The sequence below is a fragment of the Meles meles genome, chromosome 10, assembly GCF_922984935.1.
Source record: "Meles meles chromosome 10, mMelMel3.1 paternal haplotype, whole genome shotgun sequence".
NCBI classification, from domain to species: Eukaryota; Metazoa; Chordata; class Mammalia; order Carnivora; family Mustelidae; genus Meles; species Meles meles.
In genome coordinates, this window is record NC_060075.1 from 97,123,121 (window position 1) to 97,143,670 (window position 20,550).

The following is a 20,550-nucleotide window of genomic DNA, read 5'->3' on the forward strand; positions in this document are numbered from 1 at the left end:
AGACTCCATGCTGAGCACACAGCTCCACACAGGGCTGGATCTCACGACTGACCTGAGCTGAGATCAAGAGTCTCACTTAACCAACTGAGCCACCCAGTCATCCCTGAAATGCCATCCTTATCAGGCCATCTTTTTAGCAGCAATATTGTGACAAGGACCACTCGGCCTCCTACCTGCAATTGTGTTTCCTGTCTTCTAATTGGCGCAGATGGAAATTCCAATCGACACCATCTTTACTAGTGATTTCCTTCCCCGCCTTGCCCCGCTGTGCTTTGAGACCCTTCCTCTGCAGGGCCTTCGGAGCCCCGTGATCAGCTCTTCCCTGCAGAGCCAGGAACGAGAGAAGTATGTCGTGGGCTGGGTAACTGCAAGTCTCCAGTGCAACCTGTCTCTCTTCTCGCATTTTCCCGCAAGCAGTCAGGAGGAACCAAGCTGTGTCTTCAACACTTTGTTTGGAAATAGTTGCAGCTGAGTATTCAATGTCATGACTCTCAAGCCCACCTTTCCTAAAACACCGGGTCACAAATACAGTGCAGCCAGGATCTCTGACACTTTGTAGCTGGGGTGGTCTTTGCCCGTGTCCTGTAAGGGGCTCCCCATTTCCACCAGGACCTTGTCACCATGGCCTTTGCCGGTGTATGCTACCGATATTCTGTCCGTGAGCATGCTGGCCTTCCCCAGGGGGGACAAGGCTTTCTCTGGAACCCCTCTTTGGTCCCTGAGCTGTTGCCAGAATCGTCCTCGGTTGTCTGTGCATGGCAATGCAGGCTGTTTCTAGCATATTCTCAGAACTGTTCCAGCCTCTACCTGCTACCCACATCCAATGCCGCTTCCACATTTTCGTATATTTATTATAGCAACACCCCACTTCCGGTACCCGGTCCTGTTGTAATCTGTTCAGGGGGATGCTTTACCAAGAACTACAGACGGGGCAGGCTTGTGAGCAAGAGAAATTAATTTCTGGCAGTTCTGGGGCTGGGAGTCGGAGATCCGGGTGCTGGCAGAATCGGTGTCTGGCGAGGTCTCACTCCTGGTTCACAGATGACCTTCCGGCTGTGTCCTCACAGGGGGAAAGGGAAAAGGACCTCTGTGGGGCCTCTTTCATAAGGGCACTAATCCCATCATGACCTGCTCACCTCCCACGGGCCCCACCTCCAAATACCATAACACTGGGGGTTAGACTTCAACCTGTGAATTGGGGAGGGGGGTGTGGGGGGACACACCCATCCCCCCCACACCCATAGCCATCTTCACTGTCACCCTCAGGGATGACATTATCCTTCTCATCAGTTATGACCCTTCCCAACTGGGAACTACCTACCAGGCAGGTCCCTCGGAAAGCTTGCATGCAAAGCAGGCAGACTGATACACTTTTAAAAAATGACCAGGAGCCATTCTACCCCTAAGAATGAAGAAAGGCAGCAGAATACTACATTAATATATATTAAAAAAATTCATCTCAGGGCACGTAGGTGGCTCAGTTGGTTAGGTGTCTGCCTTCAGCTCGGGGTCCTGGGATCGAGTCCCGCATTGGGCTCCCTGCTCAGTGAGGAGTCTGCTTCTCCCTCTGCCTCTGCTCCTCCCCCTGCTCTCTCTCTCTGTCAGATAAATAAATAAAATCTTTAAAACAACTCATCTCATTTTGGTTTACAAAACAAAAATCCTACAACTCTGTTCTAAACAGTGGTTGCTGATAGACTGTATAACAATAAACTTAAAATAAAATAATAAATTATGGATAATTATTTCTCAAATATAAGTTTTGAGTTTGTATTTCTCCCAAACAATACAATTACCTTGGCCTTGTATAGAAATTGTTGCATTACAGGGATTTAATCGAACTGATCTAAACCCTTCTATCCCTTAAGTATGTTTTGTGTTCACTCTGTTACTTTTCCAAAATGTTTCCTGTTCCATCTCAATCTTGAGCAAGGGGTCTTGCTTAAATCCATTTTAAAATGTGAAAATTGTCTACCAAAAAAAGAAAGATAGAAAGAAAAGGCCATTTTCACTTTAACACATACTACAGGCAGAGTAGAAGGTGTTGATGGGGACACAAGGAAATCCTGTGTCCCTCTGCGGCGGCAGAGAGGATGGTCTTGTTTTCCCGACTAGGCCGAAAGCCCAAACTGCTATTTAATGTTGAGATACAGAAATCTTTGTCACAAGGGAAGAGATTGTCTTTAAATAATTTTATATTAATTTTTAAAAATATTTATTTATCTTGTTGGGGGGGGGATGCAGAAGGAGAGGGAGAGAGAGATTTCCAAGGAGACTCCAAGCTGGGCATGGAGCCTGACATAGGGATCAATCCCAGGATCCTAAGATCATGACCTGAGCATGATCCCCGATGGAGAGGGGACAGATGGAGTCCTGGGGCAGGATGTCTAGGGAAGGGAATTGTCCAGAACTTTTAGCTGCTCTGGGTTGGGTACATAGCAAGGATGGGCAAAAGCAGAAATGAACCTGTGTCCTGGGAGTTGAAATAAACAGCTTCAGTCAACCACAGGGGTAAAGCAGGAGAGAGGAAAAAGGTAGGACAGGTTCAAGGGCTTTGAGAAATCAGAATTTGTACTCAAATGCATTTTTTCCCTTTTTTCAAAATGCTACTGAACAGGAGCTCTCCACATAAGACATATCTAGAATAAGATGTCTGTATACATGATATAGAGTATATAAAATCTTATATATAATGGGATATATGTAATAAATAAGGATATCAATAAATAGATAGGCAGGTAAGATATACATAGGAAGGGCGCCTGGGTGGCTCAGTCAGTGAAGCGTCTGCCTTCGACTCAGGTCACTGATCTCAGGGTCATGGATCGAGCCCCACGTGCGGCTTCCCTACTCACGGGGGAGCCTGCTTCTCCCCCTCTCTCTGCTCCTCCCTGCTCATGCACTCGCTTGCTCTGTCTCTCTCAAATGAATAAATTTTAAAAAATATTAAAAAAAAAAAATGTAGGTACGATCTACGTTTCATCCAAACATCTGCAAATAAAATCACATAAAATGTGCAGGTGGGATTGCGTGTGAGGACATCTGGATCCCTCTAAGCGCTCGGGACTGGAAGTCCCCGAGAGCCCCCCGTGATGAAGGACGAGAAACGAGATCTGCTCGTCCTTCTCACCTGCACGGGCCCTACGGATTCTTACTGGACCCGACACTTGGGAACTCTGCTTTCGAGCTCCAGAAGCGGCGACTGTCTCCTGAGGGACCGAGCGGTGCTCACGGCTGGGACCTGAGCCAGAGGCACCCAGCGTCCGACCTCTGCCTCTGGCCCAGGTCCCAGCGTCCGAGCGAGGGCCGCGGGTCTCAGGAGGGGCGTGCACCGGGGTGGAGTCTCAGCGCCCGCACGCGCGCCGCTCCGGTGCAGGCGCTCCGCCCGGAGTCAGGCTCCCCGGAGACACTCGCAGCGGCGTCTGTCCGCTCGCGAACCCAGAAGCACCCCTGAAAACACGGGGTCTGAGGAGGCCCTTTTCGGGACCGTTCCACGGCCGGAACACCGATGCCAGACCCGCTCTTGCTGTGTTCCCTCCTCTATTTATTTTAAAGTTGATTTATTTTTAAAGTTTTTTCTTCTTTTTTTTAGTAACCTCGACACCCAGTGTGGGGCTCAAGCTCGCCACCCCACACCGAGCCTCAGGCTCTTCCCAGTGAGTCAGGAGCCCCCATTCGTCCTCTTAAAAAATGCATGAATTAAACGGAAGATGGACAGGCCAATCCGTCTAATTTGTTGTCCTTCGTGGAAACTCCCCGGGGTGGAGCACCAGAGGGAGCCCGAGGCCGGCCCCGCCCCACCTATTGCGCGGGCCCCGCCCCGTCCCCTCCGGCCGGACCCCGGCCCCGCCCCCTGCCCGTTGACAGGCGATATCGCTCCGCCCCTGTCCCTGATTGGTCGGCCGCTTCCCCGCAAGCTTTTCCGATTGGCTGGGGGCGACCCCGCCCCGCCCGCCGGTTGGCCGCCCGGCCGTTGCCCGGGCGACGCAGGCTGCTGCGCTTCCGCATCCACTGGGAGTGCGGCGTGGGCTTGGGCCCCGGCCACCGCAAGTGGAGTCCTCTCGGGCGGTGCGGGCCGCGCTCACGGAGCCCCTCGGCGGGCGGGTGAGCTGGGCAGGGAGCGGCAGGGGGCGGCAGGGGGCGGGGCAGAGGGGGAGGGCGGGGCCATCGGTCACCCCGGACCCGGAGGGTTCCCCCGCGCCCTGCCGTGATCCCGCGTGGACGTGCCCCTGCGGAGGACCTGGTGTGGACGGGCGCCTGCTGTATACCCGTGCGCAGGCGTCCCCGCTGTGTCCCTGCGGTCGTCCGCTGGCCCCGCCGCGTGCGCGCGTGACGTGCCCCGTCTGAGTCCTGGCGAGCGTGCGCCCCGGTGCCCCGCCGCACACCAGCTCGCACGCGGTCGGGGCGCCCTTGCTGAACGACCCGACGCCTGCGTGCCTGCAGGTGGAGGGGCTGGACAGGAGGTCCGGCACGTGTCCCCGGCAGCGCAGCCCGCGGCGTCCCCGGCCCACCCGACAGCACCCGGTCCGCGTGGCGCCCCGGCATGAGGAACACGAGCAAGGAGCTGCAGGGCGCGGCCGGCCGCCACGCCCCCTGCGGTGAGTGACCCGCAGTCGCCCCGCTGAGCCCCGCGCCCCGGGGGCAGGGGCCCACAGACAGTGCTGCTCCTGGGCCTCAGGTCAAAGCAGCTTAAAGGGAAACAGGGAAAGAAATGGGGGGGGGGGCACCAAGAAACCCAGCTAGTCTTCATGTTCCCCGCAAGAACGCCGGCCTCCTACTGTTGCCTCCGCTGGTGGAGGGTGGAGGGTCTCTGTCCGGTGATGGTCTGACCCGAAGTGAGCCTCAGCTGTCTCCGGGAATGTAAGCACTTCCATTTCCATCCCAGAAAATGGACGCTGCATCCCAGAGCGTTTCCTGGCCTCTCTTCTGCCGGTGATTTATGCCCCCGCCCAGTTAACCGCGTCTTGGGATTTTCGTGGCTGGGCGCAGAGAAGGATTGGGTGGAGGGTTCTGGGGGCCAGCTGGGCAGAAGGGAGGGAAGGCGAGCTGGGTGGTGTGGTCCCTCTGTGCCTCTTGTCTTGATTCCTCCCCTTCTTGGAAAGGTGGAAAGAAAGGCTGGAGAAGGGGGGCTCAGGTGCCCTCTGGGGAGCCTCAGGGTGGGAGCTGGTGGGCACCTGCAGTGCTCGCATCTGCTCGGAAGTGGCCTTCTCATTCCTAAATGAGCTGGTGACCTAGTCCAGAGCTCGGTCATTGCCATTGGTGACACCGTGGGTGTACTTGGAGCTGGGTGTGTGGTGGGTAGAGGTGGGGCAGCTGACCGGGTCCCCTTCTTCACTGTGCACTCTCAGCCTCTTTGTGACTTCCCCAGCCTTAGTGGACTCCCCTGTATATAGGACACCAGTGGACACTGACAAGGGCCAGGCACTTCTGTACACTAACTTTTAACCTCAAAACAACTTGATGTCGTATCATTAACCCAGGTTTTTAGACGTGGGCACTAAAGCACAGAGAGTTTTAGGAAGTTGCCCAAGGTCACACATCTCACGGGGGCTCCTCTGTCCAGGCCTTGCAGGGCTGCAGCTGCCCAAAGGCAGGAGCGTGGCCATCAGCCACCAGAGCCCCAGGGTAAGTGGGCATACAACACTGCCTTGGGACTAGAGTTCCCGTGGCTCAGTTGGTTAAGCCTCCAGCTGCTGATTTCTGCTTGGGGCATGATCTCAGAGTCCTGGGATCAAGTCCTACACCTGCTTCTGTGCTCAGTGGGGAGTGTGTTTGACATTCTCTCTCATTCTCCCTGCCCCTCTCTCCCACCCAACATATGCTCTCTCTTTCTCTGTCAAATACTACATAGATCTTTAAAAAGGAAGTTTACATGATACCCAGCACTGCTGGTAAAAATAAAACAAACTAAAAGAAATCTACACGGTAGTAATTGATCACAGTAGTACTGGTAGTTAATTGCTGTACAAGTACCAGTAATTTCTAAGTGATAGAAGCTACCAGACAGTTCTCTTTCCTTTCACTGTGTGTGTGTGTGTATGCGCACGCATGTGTGTGCGCGCGCGCAAGCATGCCTGTGTGTGAGCTCCTTTGCACGCAGTTATGAATGCCTGGAGTACAGCTCAGTGCCTGCCCAAAGCTTCCAGTAATGAGAACTGCAAGATACACCATTCTCTGTGGATTAATTAGTAATGAAAACACAGAGGACAAATAAAGCAAGAAGTGCATGCCTTCTCTCTAAAAGGGAAAATATTTGAGCTGAATGTGATGAGAGTAGGAAGCTGCTTAGTTCTTTCTCCTAAGTCTTAAATTACCTGTGAGTTTCTGCTCCATTCTTAAACCTTTCTTAATGCTTTTTTTTTCATTCTCAATAGTATGATGTTGATTCAGCTAATTGCTGTCCTTTGATACTCTAATATTTTGTTATGTTAAATATATTCGTTTTCATGCAGTGAATCCAGTTTTAGTTAGAGGTAGAAACTGGATATTTAAGCTTTACCTTTAGAAAACAGATGTTCATGAGATACTTGTGTGTTACATAAATTAGTTTTTTTAAAAGATTTTGTTTATTTATTTGCAAGAGAGAGTGAGCAAGGGGAGGGGCAAAGAGAGAGAGAATCTCAAGCCGACTCTGAGCTGAGTGCAGAGCCAGATGTGGGGCTCGATCCCAGGACCCTGAGATCAGGACCTGGGCAGAAACCAAGAGTCAGACACTTAACCAACTGAGCCAGCCAGGGGCCCTCTACATACTTTAATTTATTCAGCACAGTTTTCCTGTGATCCTACTGTATTAGAGTTCTCCAGAGCAATGGATCCATCAGTGCATCTCTCTCTGTCATTCATCAGCCATCTATCATCTGTCTGTGGACCATCTGTCTATCTAAAGGTTTATTCTAAGGACCCAGCTCACACAGTCGTGTGGCTAGAGGTGGAGCCCAGAGAAGAGCTGATGTTGCATTTTGGAGTCTGAAGGCTGCCTGGAGGCAGAACTCCACCCCCACCCTGGGGAGCTCAGTCTTTTTCTCTTAAGACCTTCAACTGATTGGATGAGGTCCACCCGCATGAGGGAGGGTGATCTGCTTTAATCAGAGTCCACTGCTGTAAATGTTAATCTCACCTAAAAATGCCTTCCGAGAAGTCTGCGTGTCCCCGATCTCTTTGTTCTGTGGGAGCACAGTGAGTACCGGTAACTGCAAGTCTGGGGTTCTGTTTTCACCTCTTCCTCCCAGCAGCGGCAGGTGGTCCCAAAGTGGCCTGCAGGGCTGTCCTGGATGCCCCTAGCTCCTGTGCCCACTTAGGGGCTCCATGACTCTGCTGATGCCACGTTCACTGCAATGCCTGTGGCCCCTCTGTCCGTGGAGCACAGAGCAGGAGGGGGAGGACAGACAGACAGCAGGCTGCCTTCCTCTCCCCTCCTTCTTCCTTCCCGTGTTGCCCCTCCTCCTGCTCACGGCCCCCACCCATGGGAGTGTCACCCCCTCTGTCTGAGCTCATCATGCTGCTGCTCCGTGGGACCCACATGACGTTCCCCGGGAGCCAGACTCAGCCTCATCCCCTGCCTGGGACCTGCGGTGGCTTTCTGTCACACCGGGCTGCCAGGCCGAGGTCTTGGCCTCCTCCCATCTCCTTGCTCTTGGGACCTCTCATTCGGTCCCACTGTGGCCTCAAGCACAGGCCTCGGGAGCAGTGGGTGGGCCAGTGGAGGTGTGGAGATGTCGCGTAGGGAGGTCCCCAGATGAGGCTTCCCTGAGGGCCGACCTGCCTCTTCCTGCCCCCGTCAGATGTGGGCGGTGCTACTTCTGGGGGTGCTGTGTGTCTCAGCCTCATTCATGTGCTGAGCTCAGCAGATCTGGGCCAGTCTCAGTCTCGTGCCCCCCATGCTAGGCTGTGATTTGTGAGTGTCTTGGGATTCTTTGGGAATGTGCACTCTCCAATATATCCAGAAATGCCAGTTATTCCCAGTTCCCCAGAGAAGAGAGACCCAGGACACACAGACACAGGGGGATTGGGACACCTTGGAGGAGGCCCTCGTGCCACTGCTTTGGAGCAGAGGTGCAGCCTGGGGCAGAGGAACACAGGGCCTCACAGAAGGAACTCTTCCTTCTGACGGGACCAGAAGCTGGCATGTCGGTGGGCTCAGGAGACTGGTGCCTACAAGCTCACTGCAGGTGTTCCAAAGGGGGTGGTGATGTCTCACATGCTGATATGCCATGCCGTGGAAGTTTCTCCTGTGCTAATGTCCTGTGGTGATGTCTCCTGTATAAATCTTGTGTTAGATTTTCTTGTACTAATGTCCTGTGGTGATGTCTCCTGTGCTGATGTCCTGTGGAGGCTGAGATGCTCCCCGTGGCATGGCTGTGTTGTAGGCAGTGCAGCAAGCCAAACTGAACTTGGTGTAATTAATTGGCCCCCGGCCACCTCTTTTCTAGACTGGTATTACCACCTACCCGTGAAGCGGTCTGACAAGCCCGTGGATGTCCCACCGGCCTCCCAGATCCCGGGCCTCAGTGATCTGAGGGAGCCTCCCAATGGGCACCTGCCTGGGCCCCGGAGGTACTGGGTAAAAGAAACAGACTCCGAGTATGTAAAGCTCGCAAAGCAAGGCGGCCGGCCCGGTAAGCAGCCCATGCACGCCCCAGGGTCTTCACTGCGTGGGCCGGGGTTATTGATTGGCTGGTTTTGGTCCTCATGCTTCCACGTGAAAATACCTGTAACATCTCTGAGTTCTGCCCCAGGCCAGTGGACATCGAGGGTCAGGCCACAGCCTGGGATGGGTATGGCCCGAAGGATCTCTCCTTTTTAATGGCAAAGACTAAAAAGACCGAAATCGTGGAATTGGCTTGCAAGCAACTCTGTGTCAGGGTCCCCACCCCCATCCCCGTGGTCCAGGTGCAGAGGGTCCCCGGAAGCTGTCCACCTCCCTAGAGAGTCCCTGCCTGCAGTTCTGTAGCCTTGCTGGGGAAACCAGTTCTCGAGCTGCTGGAGCACAGGGTCCGGGGTTTATGATCACAGCCCTTGCTTGGCATGTTGGTGCATTTTCAACACCAAGGTCACAAATGAGTTTCAGTGGTGGTGCTGGTGAGTGTCCACCTCGGTCCACGGTTTAGCCAAGAACGTGCTGCTTGGTTGAGATCATACAGATGGCTGGTGAGGGGCAGGGCTCAGGCCCTGTGGTAAGGGACACTGAAAGCCACCACCTTTCCGGTCCTGCTTCCTGGCCACCATACTTCCCAGGAGGCTGTCACGGGTGGTGGGAAACAGCCCTGCAACACCCAGGCTTGGATGTTCAGGAACCCAAAACTCACCATCCCGCATCCATCTGAGTCAGGCCCAGGACAGGACCTGCAGTGCTCCTCTCCCCTCCTTCCCGCTCCCCGGCCTTGGGTTAAGAGAAAGTTCCTGGGATAGCTGGCAAAAATCTAGATGGGACCTCCAAGTTAGATGACAGGATGGCATCAGCACTTCCCAGTGCAGATCTGGGCGCTGTCATTTTATAACACCAGTCTTCCAGAACCTTCCACCCAAGTTCTTGGGGGCAGAGGAGGCCACAGGTCTGCGAGGGGCTTCCAAACTGCTCCCCAAACAGCAGTGATCGTGATGACACTGATGAAGGGGGGGAGGGAGGGAGAAATGCAGCGGATGTGAGCCTCTGGGGAGGCTGGGGAAGGGGGATGGGGGTTCCTGCTGTTCTGGCAACTTTATGGGAAGCTGCCTGCTACTCGTGCTGTGTGCTCACCCCAGCGTCTTTTTGGCTTTGAGATCTGTTGAAACACTTTGTCCCCGGGACCAGGAAAGGCTCCCCAGTGGCCTACTCCTTGCCAGACTGGTACATCCACCACAGCAAGCCGCCCACGGCCGAGCAGAGACAGTGAGTATCACCGAGCTGCCTCATTCATTGTTATAGGGGGAAAGTAGCTCGTTCTGCCTTTTAGAGATTCTATTTATTTATTTGTCAGAGAGAGAGCGAGCGCACAAGCAGTGGGGGCAGCAGGCAGAGGGAGAAGCAGGGTCCCCGCTGAGCAAGGAGCCAGCAGCGGGACTCAATCCCAGGACCCTGGGATCATGGCCTGAGCTGAAGGCAGATGCTTAACTGAAGATGCTTAACTGAGCCCCCCAGGCGCCCCATTAAACCAACAGATCCTGAGTAGGGGCACTGAGAGTGTGAAATGACAACCCCAGGTGGTACAGCAGCCAGGAGGGAATGGGTCAGGGGTGCTGCAAAAGGGATGACAGCGCAGGGGTCCCAGGGCTGGACCTCTGGGGCTGCTTGGGGACACGGCTTCAGGCTTTGTCCTATTCCCCGGGCCGGTGACAGTGGCTGGTGAAGCATTCTTCGCCCTGAAGGACACAGGTGCCCTGCGAAGCCAGAAATGCAGACAGTCCCAACCCGTGGTGGTCACAGAGCTGTGGGGAGCCCTGTCCCCCAGAATGTGTGCAGTGTCTACGGAATTCCTGTCTGGGCTTGCACACTGTAGTCTCCATGCCCCCTCTCTTGGACTGGGAGGCACTGGGAGAAACCATTTCCCGTGGCTTCCCTGTGGGGCTTGGGACGTAGGAGTACAGATGGCCTGAGCTGTCACCCCATGTCCCTGGAAGGCTCTGCCTGTGGTCACATGTACTTTCATCCTGGGGGCTCCTGTCCCCATAATTTAAAGCTCACCCTTGGCCAACGCAGCTGAGCTCTGATTGGAGCAAAGCAGAGAGGAGAGAGAAGGAGGCAGGAGAAGGCCTGACCCCACTGCCACAGAGTGACCGTGGGGCTGGGTTTCCGCACTCTCCATCCATCCTGTGACCTGTCCCTTACTTGGACGCGTGGCCAAGGGGGCACCCAGCTGTCCCGTGGCTGTGTGGACACTGAGCATCCCTGAGGCCTTCTGCAGCCCAGGGGGCAGCTGCTCAAGCTGGGGCGCGAGCCCAGGGATGGGGTGTTCTGGGAGGGTCAGCAGGCAGGTCCTCCTCCCTTCCTCTGGGCCACATGCACTGCCCCTCCCACTGTGTCCCTGGCTGTCCTCGTCCCAGGTGGGGAAGTAGGGAGCCCAGCTGTCCTTCCCATCCTGTGTGCCCTTGCCAATCTTCCAAGCTTCCTAGTGGCACTCCCAGCATATGGGGATGGGAGGTAGAGAGGAGAAAGGTTGGGAGCCCAGGAACTGCAGTAGAAATTGTCCCTTTCTTGGGCATTCCAGCTGTCCCTTCCGGGCCCTGGGGCTTCTGCCTATCTGCAAAGAGCCCTAAACATGGGAGGGCGTGCTCTGCCGTCCCTGCAGGGAAGCAGGGGGTGCCGCACCTGTGGGGTTCTCTTCCTGGGCATTGGGGTCCTGTCTCTAGCCTGCATTACCGGCCTCTGACCTCTGCTCCCTGGCCTCTGCACCAGCTTCCCTGGCCCGCCTCCTTCCTCCCTCTGTGTCAGGGGCAGCGGGAGCCCCTTTCTCTCTATACTTCCTCGTGCTCTGCTGACTTCAACCGTGTCCCTCCATTCCCCTGCTCAGAGCAGCCTGGGCTCAGCCAGGCGATACGTCCTGGAGGACTGGCCCTCCCCTCCCTTCTCCCCTCTCTCCCCCCACCGTCTCCCCCAGCTGCAGTTCCTGCCCTCTCCATGCCCTTCACTGCTGCCAGGATAAAGTCCCAGCCCCTGGCCCTTAGCCCCCAGCAGTGTGTGGGGGTGATGACGGAGGACAGTGCTGGCAGGTGTACGTCCCAGCCCCCAGCCTCTCGCCAGGCCTGAGTGCTTGCCAGTGGAGACAGGAAACCAGGCTGGGAGTTTAAGTACTACATTAAAAACGACCATCAGGAGTGCCTGGGGGGCTCAGTCGGTTGAGCTTCCGACTCTTGATTTCAGCTCAGGTCAGGGTCCTTGGATCAAGCCCCGTGTCGGGCTCTGCAATCAGTGCAAAGTGTGCTTGGGATTCTCTCTCTCCCTCTGCCCCTCCCCCTGCTGGCGTGCTCCCCCCACCCCATCTCTCTCTCTCAGTATAAATAAATAAAGTCTTTTAAAAATGACCGTCAAACAGAAAAAAGGGTATTATTGTTATGAAATGACCGTGTGAAATGGCAGGTGTTGAAGGGGGTCTAGAGAGTTTGAGCAGACAAAGTAGTAGATGAGATCATAACAGAAATAATTCATCTACTTCAAGAATTCGTCATGTAAGTTGCGCTCATTTTAGTGATGATGTCACCTTGTGACCTCTGACTTGGCCTCCGATTCTGGGAAGCCCCGGGAAGCATTAGTCATTCATTCAGGAATGGGAGGGATGGTCTGCAAGAGCTGGTGTCAGAGGAGGAAAAGGGATGGTGTTTGCTGTGTGACAGCAGGGAGAGGGAGGAGGGAGAGAAACAGGAAGGATGGAGAGGGGGTAAGTGGGCAAGGGGAAGGAGGGACAGAGGGACAGGAAGGATGGAGGAGGGAGGGGAAGCAGAGGGAGGGAGTGGGGAGGAGGGGGAGGTGAGGATGGAGCCTCAGGTGGGAGCTCTTGTCTCCACAGGATGCCCGCCGTCTCCATGCCCGATTACATGGTATACAAAGAGTTTAGCCCCCAGCAGAGCAACGGTAGCTATGAGTCCAGGAGGGGGCCTTTCGACTTCGACGTGAAAACGGTTTGGCAGAGGGAAGCGGAGGAACGCGAGAAGGAGAAAAAGGTGGGGGGCAGGCGCCTGCCAGGCTGTGTCGCTGTGCTTGCCTCTCCCCGAATAAGCTGGCACTGGGTCTCTTGTCGCCGCAACACTGCCACGACTCTGTGTTTCCTTGTTTAAAAGACTGACTTATTTATTTTAGAGAGCAGCGCGTGTGGGAGGGGAGGAGCAGAGACAGAGTCTCAGGCAGACTCTCTCCTGAGCGGGACCCTGACACGAGCTGGATCCCAGGACCCTAAGATCAGGACCTGAGCCGAAAGCAGGAGTCAGCACTCAAACCATTGAGCCACCCCCACCCCAGTTCTGTATTTTAAATTTGAATAGACTAAAAGGCAAGAGGCCATGGTGATATTATTATTTTTTTTCTTTTTATGAATATTGACTCTGTGGGGTAAGATTACCTGGTACCAAGTGAGTTTTAACTAGGGAATGCTCGTCTGGGCGCCTCAACATGCCTCTTCCCATTCAGCGTGTATAAAAATGACATTTTGTATTTATTTGTATCCAGTCTCTAAAGGTGTCTATTGTGTTCAAGTCGTTAAGTGAAATTTTCCTGGAATGCTCTTTTTTTTTTTAAATTAACAATTCTTTTTTATTTTTATTTTTTAAAGATTTTATTTATTTATACATTAAAAGAGCAGCTACAAAGTCGAGGGCCATCTCTGGTTGGTTGGCTTGTGGCTGGGGTGTCTCAATTCAGAGGACTTCTGACCCCCAGGCTGGAGCCCCACTGTCCAAGCCCGAGCATTGGCCACCAACGCTCCAGCACCAAGGTCTTGGTTCTCAGCACATGGGGTGGGAGAGTGAGTTTCCTGGCCTGGACCCTCTGTGCCTGACTCCCGGGCTTGGCTTCTCAGCATCCTGGTTTGAGGAGAATTGCTGACTTTGGGGACTCAAGCAGTTGAACCCCGCATAGGATGTCAGGTGTCTGCCACAGGCTGTCTCGTCTTTCTCAGAACACCCCCAACCTCCGGCATGGTTCCGGCTTCTGCTCCACTGCACAATCAATGAAATAGACTGTTTTTAGGACCAGGTCCGTGTCTTGGTGATACGCAAGCTGCTACACCATCGATGGATAAAGGGCATCTTTGGGAGTTAACCACAGCCACTGTGCACATCTAGAGAACCTTGAGATGCTAAATGCTGTACCAGCCCCAAATCCCGTGGGGTTTCTGAGCCACAGACCAAAGCTGTGTGGGGCTGAACCCAGGGCGGGAAGCAAGCCCGTGTGGGCTGCCATGCTTAAGGAGGCGACCTGCCCATGGGCTGTGGTTGAAGACACCAACATGGCAGACCAACATGGCGGACAGTTGAGTTCCAGAAAGGAGGTGTGGGGTGCCAGCTGGGGGTGTGGGTGCCCTGTCAGGGGGCTTAGAGAGCCCGAACATATCTTTATCACCCACTTCTGTGCACAGCAAATTGCATGGAACCGGGGGAATTCTTATGTTATTTTCTCCCTGTGTTCCACTGGACCTTTGGCACATCTAGAGTGTGGCCTTGAACATAGATAGAAGTGTGCACATTATTAAGCTAGGATTTGATGGGTGTCTGTCCCCAGCCTCTCTTGAGGGCCTGGCTGTCCTGCCCCTTGTCCCCCAGACCCCCCATGACTGGGCCTCAGGGGTCGAGCTGGGAGATGGAGCTTCCCTGGCTGTGGCCCCTAACTTGCTATGTGGCAGACCCAGGACCATATTTAGGGCAAAATGCTCCCCATGGGCAACCAGCATTGTGGGGTCTCACTCGCCTCTGGGGTAACTGGGCTGGAGCGGGTCTCCCTTTCTGAAAGACCCCCTTCTCCCTCATAAATGCTGGCAGTACCTTTGTAGGCTCTGTTTTTTGCTTTTTGTTGTTTTTCTTCTGTTTTCCTGTAACGTTTTCCCGTATTTTGTGATGCTGTAATTTAGATGCAGGAAATCTGCACTCTTCCCAGGCACTGTTCTGTGGGTTCAGGAAGCGTGTAGCCACCACAGCTAGGAAGGCACTGAGCTCTTCCATCACCCCCAAAGGTCTCAGCCCCTTTGCAGCCAGGCCGAGCTGCTGCCATGGAATTGTGGGTCCTGTCTGAGGCGTGACTGTCTCATGGGACGCTTGCTGAGCTGTGTTTTCCTGGGGTTTTGGCCTGAAGAGTCATGACCTCGCCCCAGGGTCGTACTGTCCTGAGTGTCCTCTCCCCTTTCTGGGACTGTCCTTCTTCAGCATCTCAGCGTCTGTCCCTCAACCATGGTTCTGTGTGCTTCTTCGCACAGGTGAGGCTCCCAGCCATTAACTCAAAGTACCCGAGCAAAGTGGGGAACCCGCTTGGCCCCAAAGACCCTGCAGGAGGCAAACTCTCCTTTCCTCCCATGTAAGTGCATGGGCAGTGCCCACGTGTCTGGAGTGGGCTTGGGTTTGGACTTTTTGGTCCTCCATCTAGGAGACAAAGGGACCGTAATGACAACAAGGCACTGGGCAGTCGGTGTCCTGATGATGCCCACTTCCCGGGAACACCTTTTGGTGATGCGACTTTGATGTCACATCGCCATGGACTGGCCTCATCCCCTGACGTCCGTCGGGCCCTCGTGGAGCGCAGCTGCCCCCCTCCACGTCTGGACTGTGTGGGCGCCCAACTTCTCCAACCAGCTGCTTTGCCTCTGTGAGCCTGTGTCCTACCCAAGACACCCCCCCAGGGACCCCGTCCTCACCAAGTCTCGCCATTTATTTATTTATTTTTTTTTTAAATTTTTTAAAAAAGATTTTATCCATTTATTTTTTGAGAGAGGGTTGGAGAGGGAGCACAAGCAGGGGGAGGGGCAGAGGGAGAGGGAGAAGCAGGCTCCACACTGAGCAGGGAGCCCAGTGTGGGACTCGATCCCCAGACCCAGGATCATGACCTGCGCCAAAGGCAGACGCTTAATGACTGAGCCACCCAGGCACCCCAGATAACCTTTCAAAAATTCACTTCTTGAAGTCACCTCTACACCAGGCATGGGGCTTGAACTCGACCCTGAGATCAAGAGTCACGTGCTCCACTCACTGAGCCCGCCGGGCACCCCCACAGCACATCATCTTTAATGTCAAGGAAGAGCTGATCCAGAAAGTGACAGTTTGGTAAAGAAATGGTAGAGTCCAAGCATCGATTAGCCCCTGGGGGAGGCCGGTATTTGTGAGGGCGGTGTTCCTGAGAAATGTGGCATCATCCTCTAATTGGCTCTCATGAGCAAGGGTTTTAGAAATGACTAAGCAAGCTCCCGCCCTGTGCAAGGATTGACTGGAAGTGTGTTTCCTTGTGCTGAGGAAGTGGGACAAAGGGCCATGCCAGATGGCTCTGTCTGCGACTCTTGATCTTGGGGTTGTGAGTTCAAGCCCCATGTTGGGTGCAGAGATGATTTCAAAAAATAAATGAATAAAATAGACTTGTAAAAATGGAGAGAGGGAAATCAAGATTGAGAGAAAGAGAGGAGTATCTGTGTTATGGTTTAAGGAACAATAACGTATTTCAGTTATTATCTGCACGCCCGCTGAGACCTGACCTTGACCACCATGACCCTTTGTGCGGAGGTTTGACATCCATTTCTCTCTTTTTGAGGCCTGGTCAAAAAGCCAGTTCACCCACAAACTTTTCCAAACTTATCAGCAATGGCTATAAGGATGAGTGGCTACAGCGAGCTGACTCAGAGAAGAGGAGTCCACAGACTCCCAGAGCGGCTCCCCCATCTCCGTCCACGCAAGAGCCTGAAGGGAGTCAGGATGCAGGGTCAGAGCCAGACCCGGAGGTGCCCGGGGGCGCCGAGAACGTCCAAGGTGAGCGCACCCTGCAGCCCTGTTTGCTGAGGCCTCTGTTCCTTGAGATTTCTTCTCACTGGGTCTTTCACACAGAGTGATCTAAAAACCATGGACGATCCTCCAGAAGGGTGGTGCTCACAGAAACACTGGAGGGTCGTATATGTTTCACGCTTCCCTTTATTCCCAGGAACAGCAAAAGTCACAATATCTGTGACCTTCCATTTTCTTTCAATTGTCGAAACCTACAGGATCTGCACCCCACCATGCGTGCAGTTCTGGAAACAGAACTCACGCTTCACGCTTGAAATTCCTCCGTCTCACACGTCCCTTACATTTTGTTATTAAACTCTGAATAGTTTGGAGTAAGTGTCCCTGTGATTAGATGGTCCAAATCCTGTATTCATTCTGATTTTTCCCAGTCCCGGTAACAGGCAGACTTAGTCTTATTTTTGGCCACGTCCATCATAAAGCCCATCGACCCTGTTGTTGACTTTCCATGGCTCAGTGATCATTGACCTTTTGTCTGTTGGCAACTTGTTATTTCTCTTGAGGCTTCATGTCCTTGGTTAAGGAGGAGGGAGGTGTCCAGAGTGCTGCATGTTGATGTTTGTCAGCAAGGTCTCTGCCCGCCGTCCCTGCCCAGCCCCCGAATGACCCCAGCGAGGGCGACGGTGCCCGTGCACCTGCTCAGCGCCCACCCCATGCTCAGCAGCCTGGCTGCCCTGTCAGTGACATGCCCTGTCTCCACTGTCCTGATGGATGCATGACAAGGTCACGCCCAGTGTCGCTAAGAAGTGCACTTGTGAACATTTCCACGCTAGCTGTGTTCTGTGACTTCTTGTTTTAAGTGATACAGCCTTTTAGTCATTGTAAGTAATTATTAAAAGTATGATTCTTTTAGGACCAACTGTGTTTTATTAAAGTGAACAACTCGCATGCTTGTTCCGTATTATAGATGCTCCTTCTCCGAGTGAGTGTAGAGAAACTGGCTGCATCCAAGCATGAAAAGGGTCTCACATGCAGCAGTGTTGATGAACACAGTGACATAGGAAGCCGAAGGCGCTGGGCAGCCCTCGATGTCCTTCCCCCGCTGCATGTGTTCCAGCCACAGGCCAAGCCAGCTGGGGCTGGGCTCAGGCGGTTGAGCATCTGAGTCTTGGTTTTGGCTCTGGTCATGATCTCAGCATCATGGGATCGAGTCCTGAATTGAGCTCAGCGCTCAGTGCGGAGACTGCCTGACATTCTCTCTCTCCTTCTCCCTCTGCCCCTTCCCCTGCTCTCTCTCTCTCTAAAATAAAGAAATCTTTGAAAATAAATAAATGAGCAAAACCAGCATGACCTGAGAGCACCAGGAAGGCTGGGGAAGCAGCAGTGCCCTGTAACCCGGTGGGATCAGCACGGGGCTGGGTGCACCTGCTTCCACGCTCTGGGTACCTGAGGGTCCCCACGGAAGCTCCTGGCTCCCGCCCTCCCTGGAATTTCCCAGAGGCCACATGTTCTTCCCTTCTGTTTCCTGTTCCTTCTCCTGCTATCTTGACTTTTAACTTGATGCGCAATGACAGCCAACCCAGAGCTTGCCTTTCCCTTCTGACTGCCCCTTTCTCAGCCAGGCTTATGGACTGTTATTTCCCTCCTTGAAACAGAGGACTGTGCTTTTCTTTTTTCCCCTCACTGCAATTTTTGCTGCCTGTCTCCGTGTTTCTGGCATGCCAGGAAGCTAGCCTGTGGCCACTGGCCCAGATTTCTACTTTGCAAGAGCCAACGTGGAGGACGGTGCCCACGACCTGGTGCAGAGCCAGCAGCCATGCCCTGTCCTCTGGGGCTGGGGCAGTGCCCCCTCCCCCTCCTGCTCAGCACATCCTTATGCGGTCGGGGAGCTTTCCAGCAGGTGTAGGCACAGCGCAGAATGTGGTCAGGGCCCTGGCCTTGTCTAGCCACGCACAGGGTGAAGATGGCGGTTTCCCAGGTAAGCACTGGGCGGGCAGGGAGGACCGTGCATTTCATTTTCATGTAGACTTCAGGAGTAGTCCTGAAAAATAAGGACTGACACCGGCGCTTTTCCATTCCTTAAAATTAATAGGTTAAAATTCTTAATTCGTAAAAAAATGCCATCACGTCTCTTTCCCCATCAACCATCTCTTGCCTTTGCGTTACAGGAGGAGCCCCACCTCCATCGGCGTCCACGCCCCGAGAGCTCAACTAAACCTGCACCTACTCCGTCCCCAGGATCACCTTCTGACGGCGGGATGGGGTCTGAGTGCACGCCGGCTCTGTTTCTGAGGCTCCTGCTCTCTTCGGTGGATGCAGGCTCTCAGGAGATGGGCTCTCTCAGAGCCGACGTGACACCACTGTCGAGGCGGTGCAAGTGTTGGGTGTTGCTTCCGACATCTCTCTAGGATGTGAGGCAGCGCACCTCACTGGCCCGGGATGTGCCAGTGTCTTGGAATCAGCCACCTCCTCCCTGGCCAACCATCATCTGACCTTACCCACTCCCATGCGAGTCTCTGCCAGCGATATTTCGACTCAAATCAACCATTTAGACTCTACCTAGAAGAAACCCAAAGTCTTTCCCTTTCTTTGGTCCTGCAATATTTTTAGAAATAATTTTTTCCACTTCAGAAAAATTTAACACCGGAATATTGTGATATAGTTTATACTAAGAAAAAGATTGATTTATTATGCCTTAAGGGTGTAAGCATTTAATGTAAAAGCGTGGTAGCATTTGCTGGTTTAAAATGTTTGCTACTATTTTTTGCATAAACTGAAATTCATAACATTCCACATTTACTATTTTGTATCATTTAGGTAAAACTATGTTTAATTTTAACATTTAATTTAGTAGTCTTAAAAATTTTTAAATAATCAGACTGAATTTTCTTATTTTGTAAATTTTACTACTGTTTATATGTAGGTAATGAGCACGGCAGTGTAGTTTTATATTTTGTACATTTAATTCATGAATAAAATAATTTTTCTGGAAGATTTTCAGAAAGCCAAATAATGTCTCGAGTATTTTTTTTCTTTTTATTATTTGAAAGAGAGGGAGAGAAAGAGACAGAGTGAGCATGAACAGGGGGAGGAACAGAGAGAGAATCTCAAGCCGACTCCCCACTGAGTGCAGAGCCCAACATGGGGCTCAATCCCACGACCCTGAGATCTTGACTGGAGTGGAAACCAAGAGTCAATACTTAACAGACTGATCCACCAAGGCACCCCAAGTTCTCGGGTATTTTAACATCTCTCCCAGAATAACCTTATGATGCACTTACCGAAAATTGAAGGAGGGGGAACCCTACTTCCTCCTACTGGGGGAGCAAACCAGTAGCTAAAGTAGCATCCAGGTGCCAGTGTCTGTGCCCGGTGCCTCTCCTCCCACTGGGTGGGTGATGATAACCAGCGGTGGGGTGTGAGAGCTCCCCCTGCTGGGCGTCCGACTCCAGGCTGAATGACATTTCCTTTCACCCATCTTCACAGAACCAACTGCGGATTATCTCTATCTCTATCTCTATCTCTATCTCTATCTCTATCTATCTATATCTCTATCTCTATCTCTATTTCTATCTCTATCTCCATCTCTATTTCTATTTATATATACAATCAAAACTATATCTATGTGGACGAATGTCCAGGGAATTCTGCTGAATAGAAAATCCCAGTTTGGGGGAGGAGTCAAGATGGCGGAGCAGTAGCAGCCTGAGACTACATCAGGCAGCAGGAGATCAGCTCCACAGCTTATCTAAACATTGCAAACACCTACAAATCCAACGGGAGAGCGAAGAGAAGAAGAACAGCAACTCTAGAAACAGAAAATCAACCACTTTCTGAAAGGTAGGACTGGTGGAGAAGTGAATCTAAAACGACGGGAAGATAGACCGCGGGGGGAGGGGCCGGCTCCCGGCAAGTGGCGGAGGAACGGAGCACAAAATCAGGACTTTTAAAAGTCTAACTCATCTTAGACGCAAAGACACCCTATGTTTAAAGTGAGGGGGTGGAAAACAATTTACCATGCTAATGAGCATCAGAAGAAAGCTGGGGTGGCAATCCTTATATCAGATCAATTAGATTTTAAGCCAATGACTATACTAAGAGATGAGGAAGGACACTATATCCTACTCAAAGGGTCTGTCCAAAAGATCTAACAATTTTAAATATCTATGTCCC

At 52.9% G+C, this 20,550-nt stretch overlaps 1 protein-coding gene across 2 annotated transcripts; it reads left to right on the forward strand.

Moving 5' to 3' along the window:
- The first annotated feature begins 3,976 nt into the window (after positions 1-3,976).
- Positions 3,977-19,358, forward strand: C10H7orf57 (chromosome 10 C7orf57 homolog). Of its 2 annotated transcripts, XM_046020662.1 has the most exons (8): positions 3,977-4,104; positions 4,444-4,598; positions 8,430-8,615; positions 9,760-9,868; positions 12,480-12,633; positions 14,874-14,971; positions 16,193-16,407; positions 18,546-18,739. In XM_046020662.1, the coding sequence occupies exons 2-8, from the start codon at positions 4,544-4,546 to the stop codon at positions 18,590-18,592; spliced, it is 864 nt and encodes a 287-aa protein (XP_045876618.1). In that variant the 5' UTR covers positions 3,977-4,104; positions 4,444-4,543; the 3' UTR covers positions 18,593-18,739. The 2 variants fall into 2 exon arrangements, with proteins under 2 accessions (XP_045876618.1, XP_045876620.1); XM_046020664.1 differs by lacking the exons at positions 14,874-14,971; positions 16,193-16,407 and having other exon boundaries at positions 18,546-19,358.
- The last annotated feature ends 1,192 nt before the right edge of the window (positions 19,359-20,550 follow it).

What these genes read in the sequence shown, in the direction of transcription:
- C10H7orf57 (XM_046020662.1), top strand. Translation starts at nt 4,544, where the DNA reads ATGAGGAACACGAGCAAGGAGCTGCAGGGCGCGGCCGGCCGCCACGCC. An exon ending in CCCACGGCCGAGCAGAGACA is followed by an intron (nt 9,869 to 12,479) that starts GTGAGTATCACC and finishes TTGTCTCCACAG; the next exon opens with GATGCCCGCCGTCTCCATGC. An exon ending in AACGCGAGAAGGAGAAAAAG is followed by an intron (nt 12,634 to 14,873) that starts GTGGGGGGCAGG and finishes TTCTTCGCACAG; the next exon opens with GTGAGGCTCCCAGCCATTAA.